We start from the raw sequence: 20867 nt of genomic DNA, 5'->3' as shown, positions 1-20867 counted from the left end.
CACGGGTAGAACTTGGGTCCTAAGGGGCTGAGGTGCAGAACGCTCACGGCCGGGAGTGTCTCTCGTTCCTCATGCATGAGAGGTGAGAGCACAGCAAGCTGACTCCCCACCTTCCAGAACACCCTCCCGGTCCACAGCCTCCAGACCGGCTTCAATTTGAAGCCGTGTTGGAAATACCTTGGCCCGGGAAGGTTTTTCTCCAGTCAAGATTTCATTCCACGCGGCTTGGGAATGAAGGAGGGGCAGGAATCTCCTAAGATCCAGGGAATTCGACTGAAACCCCCATGATGTCATTTCTCTGCCCGAGGCCCACGGTCAGGGAGGGCCTGTCAGGCCACACGGATTCAGCCGCGCACAGGCACCACAGAGACCTACCCAGGGCTGCCTACCCAGGGCAAGGCAGAGGGGAGGTTGTCCTCAGGAAGCCTGTGGCTGGTTTCTCTATCTCCAGACACTCTAAAAAGAGGAATTCTGGTCAGGAGACACTACACACACACACACAGGAATGGGGGTCAGAGGTAGCGCCGGCTCCACTGGCATCGAAGGAACATCCAACTTTCCGACCTGGAAGGTCACAAGAAAGGAAGAGGGACCCCGATGGGCATGCTCCGGCCTGCTCTGGGGAGCCCCGGCTGGCAGAGCAGCCTCAAGGATGTCAAGAGGGGCCCAAAGACATCAGTCAAAGAGGATGTGTTTTCCAGGAAAGGTTGGGGGAGAGAAATAAATGTATCTATTTGAAGGACAATTACACAGTCTTTAAAAATGTTGTGCAGGGAGATTGTGACATGGAAAAGCTAATGACACGGCGCGAAGGTTTGGAGCCAGAAGGTGGACCCGGCACAGGAGGGACCAGCCAGTGTGCACATCCTCCAACCCACCTGCCCTCCCGGACTTGCTGCTTCGTACAGCAGCTGGGAAGGTGATTCGGGGGATTTTGTCTTTGGTTAACCTCTGAGAAGAAGACACAGTGGAAAAGAAAGATCCCAGGTTCTAGAATCGGACAGACCGAGGTTATATCTCATCATCACCTTTCTTCTGTTGTTGTTCTTTCTCTTTTATTGTGGTAAAATAGACATAACAGAAAAATGGCCATTTTAACCACTTGTAAGCGGACGATTCCACAGCATTAATTACATTCATAATGTCCACTATCACCACCATCTTTTCCCACATTTTTTCCATCATCCCAAACAGAAACTCTATACCCATTAAGCAATAACTCCCCATCCCTCCCTCCAACAAGTCCCTGGTAAGCTCTAATTTACTTTCTGTCTCACTGAATTTGCCTATTCTAGACATTTCAGAAAAGTGGAATCCCACAATACGTGGCCTTTTATGTCTGGCTTCTTTCACTTAGCATAATGTTTTCAAGATTCATTCATGCCGTAGCATGTGTCAAGACTTATTCCTATTTATGGCTGAATAATATTCCACTGTGTCGTTCCACCACATTCTGCTTATCCTTTCATCCGTCAATGGACACCTGAGTTGTTTCTACTTTTCGGCTATTGTGAATAATGCTGCTGTGGATGTTTGCATACAAGTATCTGTGTCAGTCCCTGTTTTCAATTCTCCCAGCTTTCACTCTTAACAGCTGAAGGCCTTTACCCAAGGTAGAACAGGGACAAATGTGTCTACTACAAATGAATGTCATGAAGACAGGATGCGATAAAGATGTAAAGCACACAGCATACAGTAGGTGCTAAAATCATGCCACTTTGCCCCACCTCCCCCTTTAACACCCACCCTTAGTAAAGGAGTGAGAGAGGCTTAGATTCAGGGATGCCCCTCGAGGGCATCTCCATTTAAAAAGCGTGGATACTTGAATGGTAGAACTTTCGGCACCAGCAGCCTTCTCTGCTTTGTTGGCACACTACCAATGTCTCAGCATCTAGACAAATACTGACGCAAAGAATAAGAGCCTCAGGGGAATTCAGGCCCAGCTGCAGGCCAACCAGGGTGGGAGGTGGTGAATGAAGTCAGGAAGCATTCCTTTTCGTGCCTTTGCGCCATACTTGCAGCACAGGGGTGTGGAAAGCCCAGTGAGGAATGTTCCATTCTCCTCCTCCAGCTGTATGACCCTTCAGGGGTCCAGCTCCTCTTCGAGCCTCAGCTCCCTCATCTAGGAAATGAGCAGTTTGGCTTAGCCCAGTAGTTTTAAAACTGGATTCCAAGGAGCCACAAGTGTTCTTCTCAAAGCCAGGGCCCAGGACGGGGAAGGGAGCAAAGGGGGCCCTGCCCTAAGCTAGTCGACCACAGCAGACCTGCGTGTCTTTGCATCTGGAAATCTACAGCTAAAACTGCATGCAAAGCCTTGGACCGGGTGGCCCCTGAGATCCCCTGGGTGCTGTAGCCTACTCTAGGTGGTGTCCTCTTTCCCCTTGGGATGAACTAGAGGAACAGTCCCTGAGGATGGGCTATGGAGTCATCTCCCAACGTACCAGGATTGCTGGCTCAAGCAGCAGGGGCACTCCATGGGGAGCCATGTAGTGCTGGGTGCTGGGGGCAAAACTTGAAGTGACCCAGGAGCCCTGCTGCTCTCCAAACGGCACTGGTTTGCCAGTCTCCAAAGGACTGGTCATTAACAGTCCTTCAATCAAGAAGAGATGTGAGTGGAGCTCAAGGCAGGGAGCCAGGTTAGGTTATCTTAGGAGAGCAGGATGGGGAAGGGTCAAGAGCACAGACCCCGAAGTCTCAGCTTCCTCCATCCCAGCTGTGTGACCTTGAGCAAGTTACTTAACCTCTCTGTGTCTTCACCTCATCTTGAAAATGGAGATAATAATCTATGGGGTAGATATGAGGATTAAGTGACTTATTTAAAGCCCTGAGAACAGTGTTTGGCACACAGTAAGAGCTGTTCCCAGGAAGTTCCTTTCTTAAGTTTTCTTTTCAACCCTCCTCCAGCCTTGAGACGTCTTGCAGTGCTGTGGCAGGAAGTGGGAAAACCTGGGGTCCATGCCCCACAGGTCCTTCCAGCTGGACCCTTCCAGCCAGACCCTGCCCAGGAGGGGTTCAAGCAAAGGTGGATTCTGAGCTCATCAGATTCACTGACAACAGGATGGAGATGCCGTTTGGGCTGCAGGGAGGCAGACAAGAGCCAGGTGATCTTAGCAGAGATGAACAGCTGGCTCTGGGGCCAGAAGCAGGGAGCTCAAACCCCTGGAGGGCAGGCCAGGCACGTGGAAGGGAGGCATTACCCGGGCCACCCGTATTCCATGGCCTTGGGTCCCTGGAGACCAAGTGTTGGTTAGATGGTTAGATGGATGCTAAGCTAGCTCCTCAGGGCCCCAGATCCCAGGAAGGGAGATCCAGGAGCGAGCCTCAGTCCTAGGGCCCTTTCCTTTAGGTCATGCTGTCTCTTCCAACAACAAGCCAGCATTTCTAAAATGCATCATAGCTGGGAAGTAAACAGCCCAGCATTTTCTACAGATGATGAAGTGGTCTTAGCCTCGAGGTACAGGGACACAATTAAATAATACTGAATCAATCAGTGAAAAAAGTATTCCCTTTTCAATTTTCTTTCAAGTCTCCCATCATCAAGAAGAAAGTCTCAGTGTGATGCTACCCACCATCTTGCTAACCTGTCTCTAATACTCGCTACTTGCCCTCCAGAAACAAAGAGAAAGGAGGCTCCGAGCATTAGGTAAGCAAAAGAGTACCCAGCTAGGATAACTTTTCCAGTTATCTTTATGTACAGCAAATCAATACTGGCTTTCCAGGTAATTCCTGATAACAAAGTTTCCTTTTGAAACTCATTTATTTCAAGTTAAAAGGTGAGTTGATTTAAAGAAAAATGAGCCCATTTGAGCACCACTGTTATCATCCCCATACTCAGATGGGGAAACTGAGGCTCCAAACATGCCCCACTGGAAAGTGGCAGAACTGGGTTCCATGTGCCCCTGAAGACAAAGATTGAGGCCTCTGACTGCCCCAGAGGCCGAGGAGCTGTCCCCTTTCGAGAAACCAGCTGTTTGGTTTAGCTCAGATCCTATGCTACTGCCTGGGTGGGGTAGGGGGAGGTGCCAGTGAAGTGAGGCTGTGACCGGGGGCCAGAGAAAGAGGAACTTGGAATAATTATTATTTCCTTTCATTCAAGCTCCTTACTTTTTGAAAAGTAGATGTTTCCCGGAGAGCCAAACAAGCACTAGGAATAGATTTCTTTTGTGCAGAAACTCAGGTTGATGGGTAGTTTCCCCCTTAACAAGAACAAACTTCCCTGCCCTAGCCTACCATTGTTTTCAGAAACAAAGAGGCCCGCATCTCTGGAGGGCCCAGAGAACGCCATCCTGCCAGTGGACCTCCGGCAAGAAATGCCCTCCAAGAGCTGCCTGCTCTGGGGTATTCCCAGGATCCCACAGAGGATGCCAGGCGGGTTCACGTCAGAAGCCTGTCCCAACCCACCCGCCCACCTCATTGTCGGAAGAAGCCCACGCAGGCCCTTTCAACAGGACCCTCTGCCAGGTCTGAGCTTCCGCCTGGCATCCACTGACACTTCCTAGCAAAACCACACTGAAACTGGGTGCCACCTGCCAGGCCTTAGTGATTGGAGTGGAGACCTGGCAGAGCTGCTGATGGGCACAATGAAAATGAACAGAGCAAGATGTCCTACAAAGCACACTGCCGAAGCAGGACACTAAGAAGCTCCTTTAAAGCCCCGCCTCCGCTATTCTAAGCCAGCCTCTTCCCTTCCCAAACCTTAGGTGCCTGATCTGTAAAACAGACGCACTAATAGCCATCTTGGGGAGGGAGTTGCTAGGAAGATCCAAGAGCAGGTCGTTGCAGTGCTAGACCCGGACAACAGCCTAAAGAATGTGGTCATGTCAACCAGGAGAAGGCGTGGAATATTGGTGAAGGACCAGACCTGGCCCTGCCCTTTACAGCAGGCAATGGGGCTTTGGTTTTGCAGAGGAAGAGAGATTTATGGGCCTAATGTGTCTAACAGGCCTATTTATGGGCCTAACAAAAATGAGTCCGAATGTCATCAAAATGAAAAATCTTTGTGTTTCAAAGGACACCATCAAGAAAGTAAAGAGACAACCCACAGACTGAGAGAAAGTATCTGCAAATCACATATCTGATAAAGGACTTGTACCTAGAACATAAAAAGAACGCTTAGGGGCTTCCCTGGTGGTGCAGTGGATAAGAATCTGCCTGCCAATGCAGGGGACATGGGTTCGATCCCTGGTCCGGGAAGATCCCACATGACTCAGAGCAACTAAGCCCGTGAGCCACAACTACTGAGCCTGCGCTCTAGAGCCCGTGAGCCACAAGTACGGAAGCCCCTGCGCCTAGAGCCCGTGCTCTGTAACAAGAGAAGTCCCTGCAATGAGAAGCCCACACCGCAATGAAGAGTAAGCCCCCGCGCAGCAACGAAGACCCAACACAGCCAAAAAAAAAAAAGAAAAGAACCCTTAGGATTCAACATTAATAAGATAAACGACCCAATTTAAAAACTGGCAAAGGATTTGAATAGACTTTTCTCCAAAGACGATATACAAATGGCCAATAAGCATATGAAAAGGTGCTCAACATCATTAGTCATTAGGGAAATGCAAATCAAAAGCACAATGAGATACCACTTCACACCCACTAGGATGAAAAAAGAAGAGGGAATATTTCAAGCGTTGGAGAGGATGTGGAGAGATCGGAACCTTCATACACTGCTGGTGGGAATGTCAAATGGTGCTGCCACTTTGAAAACAGCCTGGCCATTCCTCAACTGATTAAATATCAAGTTACCATGTGACCCAGCAATTCCACTCCTAAGTATATACCCAAGAGAAATTTAAAAATATGCCCATGCAAAAACTTGTGCATGGATGTTCATAGCAGCATTATTCATAATAGCCCAAAAGCAGAAACATCCAAGTGTCTATCAATTGATGAGAAGATAAATAAAATGTGGTTTATCCATTAAAATGGAATATTATCCAGCCATAAAAAGGAATGAAATACTGATACCTGCTACCACATGGAGGAACCTTGAAAACATGCTAGGTGAAAGAAGTCAGTCACAAAAGTCCACATACTGTATGATTCTACTTATATGAAATGCCCAGAACTGGCAAACCCATAGAGACAGAAAGCAGATTAGCGGTTGCCTGGGGTGGGAAGAAAAGGAAATAGGGAGTGACGGTGATGAGTACGGGGTTTCTACTCAGGGAGATAAAATGTCCTGGAATCAGAGAGTGGTGATAGTTGCACAATTCTGTGACTATTTTAAAAACCAGTGAACTGTGGACTTTAAAAGAGTAAATTTTATGATATGTGAATTATATCTCCATAAGCTAATATTTTATTTTATTTTTTTAAACTTTATTTTTTTTTAATTTGTTGACTGCATTGGGTCTTAGTTGCAGTGCGCGGGCTCTTCGTCGCAGTGCTTGCGCTTCTCTCTAGCTGCGGCGCACGGGCTTAGTTGCCCCGCGGCATGTGGGATCTTAGTTCCCCGACCAGGGATCGAACTGGCGTGCCCTGCATTGCAAGGTGGATTCTCAACCACTGGACCACCAGGGAAGTCCCCATGAGCTAGTATTTTAAAGATGATGTCTGTAGTGATGAATGATATAGAATACTGTTTTCAGGATCATCCATTATTATTATTTATGATTATAATTAGGAATATTTCCTGGTCCATCTCCAGCTCAGAGCAACCCTGCACCTGAATACCTGCCACCTGTATCACCTCTGATCTGTAGGTACCTGGAAAGTGAGCTGCCAGATCTCTACAGAGCCCAGCACACATGTCTGATTCGACCAGCTTCTGGGCAGCTTCTCTGAGCTGTCTCACCAGCACTAGAAATTAGCCTGCCAAACAGACAATGTTTTCCGCTTGGGGGTTGAGGAAACGTAGGCAGGAAGCAATTTTCCATATGTTCCCCTGAATCCCCCAGGCTTCCTTGCTGGTCAGTGGACAGAGAGAAAGTGATGTGTCACATCGGGACCAAGGCAGTTAAAGCTCATGTCCGTCTTTCCCTCCTCTCTTCCCCTTTGGTGGTGGAGACACCAAAGCAGCCAGGACCCCTGCTCTTCATCCAGAAGAGACCCAGGCAGAGCATGCATGAGAAAGAAAGAAATTTCTGGGGTGTGAAGCCCCTGAGATTTGGGGTTTGTTTGTTGTGGCAGCTAGCATTAATCATCCTGACCAATGCATTACTGTTGGCCAGTCTCTCTGGCCAGCCCTCTGAGCCCGAGGACCCTGTGGACCCCTCCTTGGCCTCTCACAACTCCACAGCTGGAGGTCATGTCTGAATGGTTTCCTCATGCAACGGCCTGAATTTGAAAACACAGACTAGAAAGAGGGAAAGTCAGATGAGACCCCCTACTTAGGGAGAGTCTTATTCGTACCAGCTCCTGGGCTCTGTCCTGCTGGTATTTATGACCCTTGCCCACTGGACAGAGGAGCAGCCTGAGGTTCCGGGAGGTTAAGTAACTTTCCCAAGGCCACTCAGCTAAAAGAGGCCAAGCCTGGCTTCCAACCCGAGTCTACCGGGTCCTAAAACTCACGTCCTCACAGCACTCCACTGCCTTTGTGTCACATCTCAACAGCTTTCAGCCCACCCCAAAGCCCACCCCGGGCTGCTGTCCTCTAACTGCCCCCAGAGCAAGGCTGGCTGTGTACGGGCAACTGATGCAGGATTCTGGGCCTCTGAGATGGATGCCTTCAAGCCAGGGTTTGGAGAGCATCATCGCACGGGGAGCGAGAATCCGGCTCCGGGCATGAGCTTTGACTTTGAGCAGGATTTTCAGCCAGACTCTCAGCAAACACACTCTGTCAGACACTGGGGGACACAGGCCAGCCACGTGTCAGCTCGCCAGAAAGAGACTTGAGGTGGGAGAGGGAAGGGGCCCATAGAGGGAAGCTTCCCAGGGTCCCTCATTGTCTCATTCAAACCAACGCACAATGAATGAGAGCCATGTGTCCAACACTGTGCACGGGGCAGGGGACACAGAGAACAGATGCCATCATATCTGCCCAGTGAGCTACTAGCCTGGCCACCTATAGCAATGGCTCTCATCCTGGGTACCGTGCCTTTCCTGGGGGCACCTGCACCCGCTCAGTGACTTGAGATGGAAACCAGAGAGTCACTTGGGATTCCTCTTGTTCCCTTTCCTCATGCCCCACACCTGCCCCCCCCCCCCCCCGAGAGCTCCTTCCCCCAACATTTCCCAAGGCCCTTGTGTCTTCCCCCTCCGGTTCTCCCCCCTCCTGCCCCAGCTGCGGCAGCAGCTCCCGGGATGGCCTCCTGCCTCCAGCCCTCCCCCTCCCCTTTCTCCTCTGCGTTGGGAGAGAGACCATCCTAAACTGCAAATGGCATTCAGAGCCCTAGGGGCTCCCCACTGCCCTTAGGATGGTGTCAGACTCCCCACCATGGTTTTCCAGGTCCTGCCACCCAGAGGGCCCCTGTAACACTGACCTCTCCCCCCGCACACACACCCTTTCCCACCTCTGCACCAAGGCCTCTCACCCTCAGCGCTCCTGACATTTGGGGCCAGATAACTCTTCGTGGTGGGGGCCATCCTTGCATCGCAGGATGCTCAGCTGTACCCCTGCCCATGTGCGTTAGATGCCAGTAGCACATACCCCCAGTTGTATCCACCAAAATGATCTCCAGACACAGCCAAATGTCCCCGGGGCGGGGCGCGGGGGAGGGCAAAACGTCCCCAGGTGAGAGCCCCTGCTCTAGACCTTTGCGCATGAAAGGCCCTTCTCCTTTCCTTTCACTCGCACCTGGCTTCCCCTCAACATCACATTGAAATTCGATTCAGCTGCATCCACTCCCAGACGGCTCCCTGGCTCGCCCAGGCCGGTCTAGGACAGCCTCCGCAGACCTTCCCACCCTCACACTTCCCTGTGCACCGTCAGCCACTGCTCCCATCACACTGCATTCCACCGATCTGTTGACGTGCTGTCACCCCCTTTGGAAGGTGGGGTCCTCAGGAGCCACCTTCTCCAGGGCGTGGAAGCACTGACCCCACGGACCTGCAGAGGCACGACAGAGCGGCGAGCTGGGAGACCACCCAGGTGGGAGCGATGGCTTCTGACCAGAGGCAGAAGAGGCTCTGTGCGGAGAAGCAGAGACACAGCGGCAGAAAGACGGGGTGGGGTGTGGGGGGCAGAAAGACGGTGGGGGGGTGGCAGCTCCTTCCGGGTGCGGGGCCTTGCAGGGAACAGATGGACAAGGGTGACGAGATGGGGACATCAAGATGAGGCTGGGAGGTGGCATGGCTGGAGCCCAGCGTGGGGCCTTTGGGAGAGGAAACTGGAGGCCAGGTCGTGAAGACCCCTGCATGTGTTCTGCAGCCCAAGATGTATTCAGCAGGATGTGAAATTGAAAAAAAGAAAAAGTTTGGGAAATGCTTTATTAGCAGTTAAACAGGTTTCTTTACTGAGGGACTTCTCAGAGCCTTTAATATGCTCACAGGCTGGGTGAATCTTTACACGGGAGAGACCCGGCGAGCAGTGCTGCCCACAGGTAATTGTCCTGTGTTTTTTTTCCCAGAGCCTCTCGAATGGTCAGTGTTCCACATTCTACCCTTTGGAAAATGCCGCCTGGAGCCGAGACACATGAGCTGCACCTTGAGGAGTGGGTACAAGGTGAGGACTACCTGGGTTTGGGGACAGGGGTCCTGGGGGTCGTTCGAAGGCCTCAGAGCCAGTGCTGGGGCCTCAGCCACGTGGCTCCTCTCCCAGCGCTCGCTCCCCAGCACCCGGGGTATCCGCAGTGCTGAGAAGTAACACAGCCTCCTGGGAGAGTGACTGCAGGAAGGACTAGGACGGCAGCGCAACACTTATTATTGGAAAACAGTCAACCCACGGGACCGCTTCGACCACCTTCCCCAGGCCCCTGGGCCATAACATATGCTGTGGTTTAAATTTTTTTAATTGAGGAACTTAAGGAAAAAATGCTGGCAAGCTCTGAGGCACCTGTGAAACGGTCTGAGCTGCCGGGGAGGCTGGGCCCCACCCCTGCAGGAGATAGAGGCAGCGCTAAGCAGGGGTAGGGAGGGGCCCCGACTGGGGTCTGTGAGAAGAGGCTTCTGGTCAAGGTCGGCCGGCGGGGGGAGAGGGAAATGGCCCCTGCAGCAGCCCTTGGATAGGCCAAGCGAGGCAGCAAGGCCAGGCAAAGGCACAACCTCATCCTCACCACGGATCCTGGCCAGGCCAGCAGATGCGCGGGGGCGGGTGGTGGACACAGTGCAGCACAGGGGCAAAGCCAGAGGCTCTGGGATCACCGCGACCTGGGCTCAACTCCCAGCTGTCGCCTGGGACAGTGACAGCACCTCCTGAGGCTCCGTGTCCGCGCAAGACGGAGCCAATAGAATCACATCACACGGTGACAGCCAGACTAGGTGAGACTGTGCCTGCACACACTGGGTCCTCAGTATATGTTAGTTGCCACTGTTTGAGGGGGAACCCCAGCAGGTGGGCAGCCCGAAAGGGGGGCGCAGATGGAGAACCGGACGGACAAAGCTGAGCCACTGTGGAAACCACCTTGGCCGAGGGCAGCAAGAGTCTATCAGCTGCGCGGCCGTAGCAGGTCACTCCCTGCTCTGGGCCCCGGCAGCCGCCTGTAAACAGGGCTGTCTATCCACCTCTCATCTCATGAAGGCCAGAACCCTCACAGATAGTGTCTAGTTGGTGTCTGGGTTGCTTTAGGTGTTCAGCACTGAGCTGTTCTCTTCCCCCGGGGGTGTTTACGCCCCTCAGGCCTGTTATGCCCGGAGTGGACTCCCTGTGTCAAGTGGTGGCCAGGAGACCGAAAACATCCCTGCAGCCTCTCAACAGGTCAGCGGCTGCGACTGCGGGCAAAGGGGGACCCTGCTCAGACACGTCTCCTCCTTGACCATTTTCAACCTAAAGACTTTCAGGCCCGTACCTGGAACAAAGCGAGGCCACGCAGCCTGGTGGCCCTGCAGATGGAGAGGGCAGCCAGGTGTGCCCAGGGCCACGCCTTGTGCAGAGCGAGCCAGCCCTGTCCAGCGTCTGGAGGAGTTTATGAACATGAATCCACTCGCTTCTGAAAAGTGCAAAGGCCCTGGGGTTGCCTGCCATTCCATTAAGAGGTGTGTATGATTACGACGGCAGCAGAAGCAGAAAAGGGAAGCAACTGGGGGTGGTGTCTCAGCAGGAGCAGGGGAAAGGGACACGGAGACGCCTGTGGGGTGAGGCTGGGCTGGCTGGGCAGGCGATGGAGGCGAGCACACCTGCTCTGGAGCAAGGCTCAGTGTGGCATGGGCGGTCCTCGTCACGCACTCAGGCCCCTGGGACCTCCCTAACATCCCAGGGGGCAGCGAGGGTGTGAGGTGGGAGCAGAGCTGCCAAGGACCTGTGACCCCTGCCGAGAACGACAAGGTGACTCAAGGGACTTCCGTGCTGTGTGAATAAAATATATAACACTGTGCAGAGGGGCTTCCCTGGCGGCGCAGTGGTTGAGAATCCGCCTGCCAATGCAGGGTACACAGGTTCGAGCCCTGGTCTGGGAAGATCCCACATGCCGCGGAGCAACTATGCCCGTGAGCCACAACTACTGAGCCTGTGCGTCTGGAGCCCGTGCTCCGCAACAAGAGAGGCCGCGACAGTGAGAGGCCCGCGTACCGCGATGAGGAGTGGCCCCCGCTCGCCACAACTAGAGAAAGCCCTCGCACAGAAACGAAGAACCAACGTGGCCAAAAACAAATAAATAAATTTTTTCTTTTAAATGAAGCTAATTAAAATGAAGCTTTAAAAAACAAAACAACAACAAAAAAACTGTGCAGAAACCATCCATATGTACAGGGAGAGGAGGAGGCCTGGATGTAAACTCGGAAGGAGCTACTGTGGGTTTAATCCCCTCGTGTCACCCTGGATGCCTTCAGCAGGGGCCTTCAGCAGCCCACCTGCTGCTGGAGGAGCTGGTGTGTGTGAGCTGGACTCCTTGTGTCCACAGTCCCGCCTCTGACTCCTGAGTGGAACTCAAGCTGAGGAGCCGTAGCATCCACGTTTAACTGTATCCAGCGCCCGTGCCCCCGTGAGTGCACACAGGCCACGGGGGGGACCCCGGTCCTGAGGCCCTTGAGCGTCCTCCAGAACACTTCAGAGTACGCTGCACCCTGCTGTGTGTTCAGCTGACTTTGCCTCTGCCGGCGCGGCTTCAGCCAGCCCCTTTCCTTCCCATCAGCCCTGGCCCCTTCCCGTCACGCTGACCTCTCAGAGCCACCCCCGCTGTGCCCTTTCTTCTGGGCACTCTGATCCCTGCCTCAGCCGAGCCTCCACCTGTCCTGCCACAAACGCCTGGGTGTGAACAGTGGGAAGTATGAGGGCCCCTGGGGGGGACTGGGCCCCCAAGCAGCGGGCCTCCCCACCCCAGGCCTGGTGTGGCCTGGACCACTGCCTTGGCCTGGCCAGGCTTGGGTGCCTCTGGAGGAGGATGAGAATTCTGGATCTGGAGACCAATGGCACCACCGGCTGGGCACTCCTCACATGGCCTGGCCCAAACCTGGGGGCCCATATTCCTCCTGCTTTGGGGTTTGGGCAGCCTCTTACCTTTGGGGTGAGGTACTTGGTCATAATTTCCTTCCCTTTTTCTCCCAGTTTTTCATCCGGAGTAACTTCATATTCTGCCTAAAACAGAAGAAGGAAAAGAACAATAATAGATTTGTTCACGACCTCCTCATAGTTGTAGAACCTTAGAGGCCCCTGGAGAAGACACCCTGGAGGTCATGTGATCAATCCCCTCCTTCTACAGGGCAGGGACTGAGGCCCAGAGAGGGGAGGAGCCCTGACGTCCAGTCCAGCCTACGCTGCTCCACCGTGGACACATGCTCAGAACTGGGGCGGCACATAAGAATCACGGGGGAGCCAACGATGGTGCTCGGGCCCCGCCCCATGCCCATGGAGTCAGACCCTCTGGCGATGGAGGCCGGGCACCCAGGCAGCTGGGGTTGAGAACCACCGGCTTCGGAAAATCAAAGGAAGCTGCTGGAAAGTAACTGGAGCCACCAACCTGGACGATCCTCGAGAGAGGCTGCCTGAGGTCACACACCTTACAAGCCGTGTGACCTCGGACTGTTTCCTCAACCTCTATAGAGTGCAGATGGAAAAAGCACCTACGTGTAGGGTGATTGTGCAGAGAGAACGTGACAGAGATGGGCACATAATCAATACTCATTGTAATGACTACACCTTGCAAGAGAAGACAATAATATGCATTCCGTAGCTTTTACAGCTTTTCAGTTTACAAAGGGAACATGCAGAGAGATTTCAAATGCTCTTATATGAACCTAAAAGGAGCCCAGGTAGTGACACAGGAGGGCAGGGGCTGCTGTCATACCCCTCCATCTGCAAACGAAGAGCAGAAGGTTCAGCAGAGTCGCCCAGGGTCACTGGGAGGTGGGCGGGGGCGGGGGGCAGGGGCGGGGCGCTGCAGCGAGGCGGCAGAGCTGGGACTTGGACCTCCAAGCCCAGACCTCTTTCTCAACAACACCAAGGGACTCAGGACCCCGATGGCTGGCCAAGCCAGTGGGACCCGGGCTCTAAAGAAAGAAGTGAGTCCTCAAAAGACAGACTGTGTTATCTTCCTTGACCCGAGAGAGGCTCCTTCCCTGGCATCTGACCCACTTGCTAAGTGGGTAAAAGGCCTCCTCGAGTTAAGGAAGAGCTTGGGTGAGCTTGCCCTTCTCATTTAAACAAGGGAACTAATTGCAAATTGTTTATAACCATTTCAAAATCCACCACCCAAGGACTTGTCAGCCTCCGTCCAAAAGTACAGCTATTTCAAAAGAGACAGGAAATGACATCAGCACAGAGGGACTGAAACTCCTTCCCCAGCCACCTCGCTGGGAAGTCAGACCCCAACCTCCGCCCCCCACCCCCTGGCCTGGTTCAAAGCAACCTCTCAATCCAGTGTCTAGGGTCCAATTTCTCCCCAGCCCAGCCCGGAAGACCCTCCCGGGCTGGAGCTGCAACTCTAAAGGGGCTGAGGGTTCTAGAGTACAACTGCCCCCCCTATTTTCCAGGGGGGAGAAGAGAAGCTCCCAGTGTCCAGCCACCCTGGAAACCCCTCCTGGTGGTCTGGCGCTATGGGAATTTACCCAGACTGCTTTGCAGGGCCCAGGCCACAGGCAAACGCCTGACTACCTTTTGGGGGTAACTCAATCCCATGCAGAACCCTGGATTTGCACTGTCCCAAAACACATCTGTGAAGAAGGCTCTATTTAACCAAATGGAGGCCTAAGGCTCACTAATCAGCCTCAGTAACCAGCTGAAAATATTATTGCTCTGGGTACTAAAACCCACGTTAAAAAAATAACATCCCTTTCAGGTCAGCTCCCTCCCAGCAGAGGCCCGGCTGGGCAGCTGGGCGCCACAGTTCCACAGGGCGGCAGCCGGGAGCACGCGGGGACAGGCATCCCCGGCCCGGCATCAAAAGGCCTTTCTTTGAGAGTCCATGTCAGGTCGCCACCACTTGAAGAGCATTTGTGTTGGGAGGCAGAAAACCAACAGAAGGCTTCCAGCTGGGCTTTCCACACCGATTAAGTCACCTGGAGTGACAGGCCAAGTCTCCACGGTGACCCCCGAGAGGGGCTCATGGGGGACCCGTCCTGAGAGGCCACCTACAGAGAAAAAGCACCATGGCAGCTCGGCTGGGCAGAGCTCAGGCCGATCACACAACCAGAGGCAGGGGACCACCCGGGAACCCGCTGCTACGGGAACACCCTTGCCCAGGTAGTCGGCCAAAGCTGCTGAAATCAGCTTCAACCAGAAAACATAGACAGCAAATAAGAGGCTGGGCTGGGCCAGCAGCCTAGAATTTTACTATTAGAGTGGGCTCTGGAAGCGGCAGCCCGACAATGACTTCAACGAACAGAGAGGTGAACCACATGCCAGGATGCCCCCGTGACCTCCATCCGTGAGAATTCCCTCCAACCAGGGAGGGTGGTGGGCTTGTCCCCTCCTCCCAACAGAGGGGACACACACTGTCCTCCCTGCCGTGTTGCCCATCTGAAACCTTCTCCTGCCCAGAGCTCAACCCTAACAGCCAGAGCGCCAAAGAGCTCCTGTGCCAGTCCACGCGGAGGGTATTTCTCTTCCCCAGATACATCCATGGTGCCAACGGAGGCAGGCATTTAATGAGCCTTCTCTTTGCACGGTGATTTATGCCAAACACAGGAATGGCCTTTGGGGAGGAGATGCTGTAACACAAAGAGCAGAATACTACATTGAGTTTAAGGCGAAAAGAATTATTTACGTATCTGTACTTGCCAAAGAGTATAAACATCTGTGTACATCCTAGTTTATAAACCTAATATTTCATTCTCTCTCTTGGCTGGCTCTAATTGCATCATCCATCTCAGAAAATGCTAATAAAAATACGTCCTCTATTAAAACACATTTCCCTCAGATGAGTTTTTAAAAACATGAAGACTGCAAACCGGTGCAAGGGGCCCTGCCACGTTTCCACAGAAGCCGGCACTGCTTTACAGAGCGAGTCTGAGCTGAATTCCTCTCGGCCTCTGACCAACTCGAGATGTCACCTCCTCGTCCCGGGAGCCCTTCTCCTGCCCTGGCAGGAAGATGAAATCAGAGAGGCTGAGGTCTCGCCACCTCCGGCTTCTGTAATTACCGATGTGGTCAGCTTTTCCAGAGTCCTCGCGGCAGGGACAAGTGACACGCCCGGCTGGCAGGGCTGCTCCCCATGGCTCTTTCTGGAGAAACACCCGGCTCCTCCCACCTTGGCCTCAGCGTCTTGCTGGTGCCCGATCATGGGGGTGGGGGTCTCCGTTTGCCCCTCTGGAGTCACTCCCCACCCTGGGGGCTCCCTCGCCGCCTGGGCACCCGGGTTCCTGGACCCCCTTCTGAAGACCCAGCTCCTGCAGCTGCCTTCTCCCACTCCTTCCTGTATCGGCCCCTCCCCTGTCCCTGCAGAGCTGCAGGTGTGTACATCAGCCAGTACTGCTTTCCCTGCTCTGCCCAGCACTCTGTCAACCGTCCTCATTAAACTCTAGTTCATTCACACATGAGCGAGCCATCCATCTCCGGCCAGGCCCCTCACTGATGCCTGAACAATCCTTCAGATGGCTGGCATCGCCTACCCCCTCCCAGCGCCCCCAGCGAGAATGAAGAATGGGGGTGAGACTGCAGATGGGGGTGTCCCCCTGGGGCCCCAGCATCAGATGGGCCTGGTCAGTTCCACAGCCTGTGCCCACCTGGGCAGACAGAGTGTTCTCTGGTCTCTGGCCGCCATGTGAGGAGCTCTCGGGCCTCGGTCAGGAAGGGATTCCATGGCCCAGGTTTCAATGGGATGGGCCCAGAGAAAGAAGGGAGGAAGGAGAGGACCCCTGGCCACGCGGGGTACAGACAGAATGGTAGGAGTGACCCCAAGGGGGCGGCACCACGGCCACCAGCTTGAGAGACATATCTTGGCGGAGGCAAACTCAGAAAAGAAGTTAGGAGGAAAGGGTGCTGACCCTCTCTCGGGGCAGGGGTCGGGGGGAGGTGACAGATTTACCAGCCGCTGTCAGAGAGCACAGAGGGGCTGTGCTCTCACCTGCTGTGTGCCCATCATTCAGAGAGCCTCCGCCCGGAGTGGCTCTGTGCCACCCCCGCACCGCCCAGCTGGTCCTCCTCCTGCAGCCCCTGGAGTTATTTCTCTGTCCTCACTCCCTCCCGCGCTCATAAGGCCACCGTGCAAAGGTCTTTGGCTCTCCCTGTTATTCTTTCAATTCTAAGTGAAAAGAATCCCAACCTAGCCTAATTCAGGCAAAACCGTAATCTCTGGGCTCCTGGAACCCAAGGATGGGTTGAACAACCAAATTGTGGGGAAAATGGAAATGCAGCCTGGCCCAGAGCACCAGGAACCAGGGACATGAGCACTTCTGGAACCCACTCTCACCGGGGTATGTGTGTGTGTGTGTCTGTGTGTGTGTGTGTCTGTGTGTGTGTGTCTGTGTGTGTGTCTGTGTGTGTGTGTCTGTGTGTTGGCCTCATTCTCCCTCAGTGCTGCCTGGCTTGCTCCAGTGGTACAAAACCTAGCAGCCAGGTTTTTTTTATTCTAAGCCTCCTCTACCAGAGAAGGACTTCCCCTCAAATCTATAAACCCCAGAGAAAGGACTCATTGATCTGCACTGGCTCACAGACTCATCCCTGCTCCAATCAGCTGTGGTTTTCAGGCGACAGCATTAAGAACATGGCAGCTTCTACGAGAGCCATGTTGTCTGGGAGTACAGGTGGGACACCCAGGAGACTGGACAATCCCACAGATGTCCAGTATACGAACCTACTTTTTTACAAGTGGTACTTTTTCAAGATGACCCTGCTCCCAGGCTTTACCAACTGCGCTGAGGGTCTTTATGTCCACCTGAAGAATGATTACCACCCTCCACCCTCCCTCTTTTGGGAGATCACAGCAGTGATAGAAAGACAAAAATAAATACTGGGTATGATTCAAAAATAAGAGGAGCAGAATATTTAGTTCTGCTGGTGAGGCATTTCAATTCATTTTACAACAAAATTCCAGGATAACCGGACATATCTGAAACCAGGTGATAGCCCACTAATTTCACATGCCATAGTTCTGGGCTAGAGTGACTTTTAGCATTTCCTGATGTGAGACTCCATTTGTAGTCCATTTGTAGTCATATTTGTAGTTGCCAGTCTCCAAAATGCACACTTAAATAATCCTCACATCCTGCTATTCATGTTCTTGCGAAGGCTGTCTCCATACTGAATAGAGGACTAACCCATGTAACCACTACAGTATCAGGGATATGGCAGTATGGAACCTCTGAGACCAGGTTACAAAAGACACTGCAGCTTCTACCATGCTCTCTTGGATCACGTGCTCTGGGGAAAGCCAGCCATGTTGTGAGGACACTCAAGCAGTCCATGGAGAGGCTCACATGGAAGACAGCTGAGCCTCCAGCCAACATCCAGCACCAACCTGCCAGCCATGTGTGCAAGCCTGGAAAGAGATCCAGCTTTCAGATGACTGCAGCCCCAGCCAATATCTTGATGTAACCTTTAGAGAGACCATAAGCCAGTAGCACCTCAGTTAACCACTTCCAAATCCTTGACCCATAGAAACTATGAGATGACAAATGTTTATTGTTGCTTCAAGCTGTTAAGTTTTAGGTAATTTCTTACCCAGCAATAGATAACAAATACTTGACAGGTGTCTGAACTTATAGCTAGTATCTCTTAGTTCATTAAAAAATGCTCTTTCTTTCTTTTTCAATCTTGCATTTAATCAGAAAGCAAGCTCCATGAGGGCAGGAACTTACTTCTGCTCACTCTGTAGTTTCCAACTGCTAGAACAGAGTGTGACACATTGGAGACATCTCATAAATGTGTGTTGAGTAAATCCGGTTGAGTATCTGCCAAACCTCCCCTAATCCCAAAGAGAAGAGACCTGAAAACTTTAAGTTGCACCCATGCTTGGGGACGGGAGGGTTTCAAATGAGCTGAGATGCCATCAAGGCTCCCAGAAAACAATTTAGAGAAGAAGTACGTCAGTCTTTAAGAGGTCCATGGCCAGACCCTATTGGCCTGTGGAGGTTGGCATGAGCCTGGAAGCCCTTCCAATCCCCTGACCCGCTAGGCAAATCTTCTTGGCCCTCCAGAAGCCAAATCTACTCAAGGCCTTGACTTGGGTCACTGACTCCATTTCCCTGGAAGGGAGGGCAATGGGGGAGTCCTTCTCGGGCTCCCAGAAGCTGCTCGACAACCAAGACTAAGGGCCGAATTGCCCTTGCTGTCTGATGAATGATGCACAAACAGCTCTGCTGCCCCCAAATCACCCAGGCCCCATTTTAAAACAGCCGATGTCTTCTGCTTGACTCGGGAAACTCCGTCTTTAGGACTGTGCAGGGGAGCAGCCTTTCCTGGGGGCTACGTCAGAGCCGATGAAGACGGGTTAGTTTTAAAAAACTCCACTTGGTAGAAATTCAGCACAGAGGTGGGAACGGCGTGTATGGCTGTGACTGAGCCAGGGGCACTGGAGCAGCGTGCAACACCAAGGATGCCGCCACCTCCTCCCTCCTCGGAGTTCCAGTCAGGATGGAAGAAAAAAGGTATTTCAGACGAGCCTTGCGCCAGCCCTGGAAAACTCAGTAAAGTCTTCATGCGTAAAAGAGGTGTTCCAAAGCCTGTTCATTTGACACGTCAGGATGGGCAATGAAAGGCCTTGCTAATTCCCAGAGATGCAGACAGAAACGCGAGGGGATGGGGTGAGCCTCTCCCGAGGGGCGGCGGCGTTAAGGCATATGTAAGGAGCATCTGACGCGTCGACACAGGGAGCCAGACTCACATTTCCTTTCCAAAAGAGAGATCTTGGTACAGGCCCAGCAAAAGAGAACGTCTGCAGGACCAAAATGAAAATAGGCATCCACTGGATTTTTTTTCCTTCTTCTTTTCAAACTGGCTATAAACGTCTAATAAGACACGTGGCTGGAAAATTCCACTGGCTCCTGGGCTTAGCCTTGCCCTGCCCTGCCTCATCGACTCCCCAGACAGGTCCCAAAGCTGCCGATGCCTCATCTTTTCCAAGTGGGGAGGAGCCTTTGTCCAGGGCTCAGACTTTGATCCTCAGCTCCTCCATCCACGTTCACCTCCTTGGTGAGCTCATCCAGCCTGTGGCTCTAAGTCCCAGCTACATGCTGACAACTCCCAATCTGCTATTTCCAGTCCAGACCACTCTCACAAACTCCGGATTCTGACAGCCACCTCCGCATGGACATCTCCACTGGGCCATCCGGTAGACGTCGGAAGCTGAGTGTGCCCCAGGTGAAGATCCTGACCTCCCCACAAACAAACCTCCCACAGCCCTACCCTCATTCCATCCTTCCACTGGTTCAGGTCAACACTTTGAAGTCATCACCAACTCTTCTCTCTCACCCCCAGGGCATCAGAAAATACGGTGAGCTCTGGTTCAAAACATGCCCCCAATCCTACCACTTGTCACCACGGCCGGCTGCTTCCACCCTGGCTTGAGCAACTACCCGCTCTCACCCATCAGAGCTCCCCACTCTGACCCTTGCCCCCCCCCGCCCATAGCCTTTTCCCAACACAGGAGCCAGAGGGATCCTTTAAAAACCTAAATCAGACCATGGCATTGCTCTGCTCAAAACCCTCCAGTGGCTCCCCTGCTTCACTCAAAGTCAGAGTTCTCTAATGGCACAAGGTCTTGGATGGTTGTCACCTCTCCTAGACCCCTCTGCCCTGGCTCCCTCCACTCCAGCCATGGACACCAGCTCCCAGTGAGTCCTGAGCATTGATCACCTGTCAGGTTCAGTGTTGTGAGGATTCAGAGAGGATGAGCTATGTCTGTGCCACCCAGAGACTTCCAGTTAGTGGAGGAGAAAGGCACACAAATAGAGCCCTACTGGCTACATTCATCAGGCGTCTGTGACATGCCGGACACTGCCCTGAGTGGTGTGAACTCATTCAATCTCTCCTCAACATGTCCACCACCATCAGGTACAACTACGGCCCCACTTACAGATGAGATATGGGGCACAGAGGGGTCAAGCACCTGCCCACGGTCTCCCTGGCAGCTGAGGTGGCACCAGCATTGCCTCAAGGTCTGTCTCAGGGGCCTGCACCCCCACCCCGATGCGCCATTGTGCCAGCACCGCGCAGTAATGAGGCTCAGGTGTGTGAGGCTCAGGTGTGTGTCGAGGCCTGGAGCAGAGGGCACGAGGGGAGAGAGGGCGGGTGGGGAACGCTTCTGAGAGCAGCGTGCAGGGGGATGAGCTGGCACTCACCAGGCAGAGGGGGCCCGGGAGGCATTTCGAGTAGTGAGAGGGAGGGAGTCGGGGCTGAGAGACTTTAACCAGCCTGGCCAGTCAAAGCCTGGGTGGGCAGAGGCCTGCTGGTGGAAGGTCTAGGA

At 53.2% G+C, this 20867-nt stretch overlaps 1 protein-coding gene across 7 annotated transcripts in view; it reads right to left on the bottom strand.

The window, feature by feature from the left end:
- The window catches only part of GRK5 (G protein-coupled receptor kinase 5), a 225543-nt gene that overhangs the window by 42586 nt on the left and 162090 nt on the right, over positions 1 to 20867 (bottom strand). For all 7 annotated transcript variants that reach the window (XM_027112743.1, XM_027112742.1, XM_027112741.1 and 4 more), the window contains one exon: positions 12527 to 12604. In XM_027112743.1, coding sequence (XP_026968544.1) covers positions 12527 to 12604 — 78 coding nt within the window. The remainder of the gene's footprint in view (positions 1 to 12526; positions 12605 to 20867) is intronic.

This window comes from Aethalodelphis obliquidens, unplaced genomic scaffold (genome assembly GCF_003676395.1).
Source record: "Aethalodelphis obliquidens isolate GAN/ISIS:26980383/991018 unplaced genomic scaffold, ASM367639v1 scaffold11, whole genome shotgun sequence".
Classification (NCBI taxonomy): Eukaryota; Metazoa; Chordata; class Mammalia; order Artiodactyla; family Delphinidae; genus Aethalodelphis; species Aethalodelphis obliquidens.
Note: the sequence above shows the minus strand (reverse complement) of the source record. Positions and strands in the feature narration are given on the sequence as shown.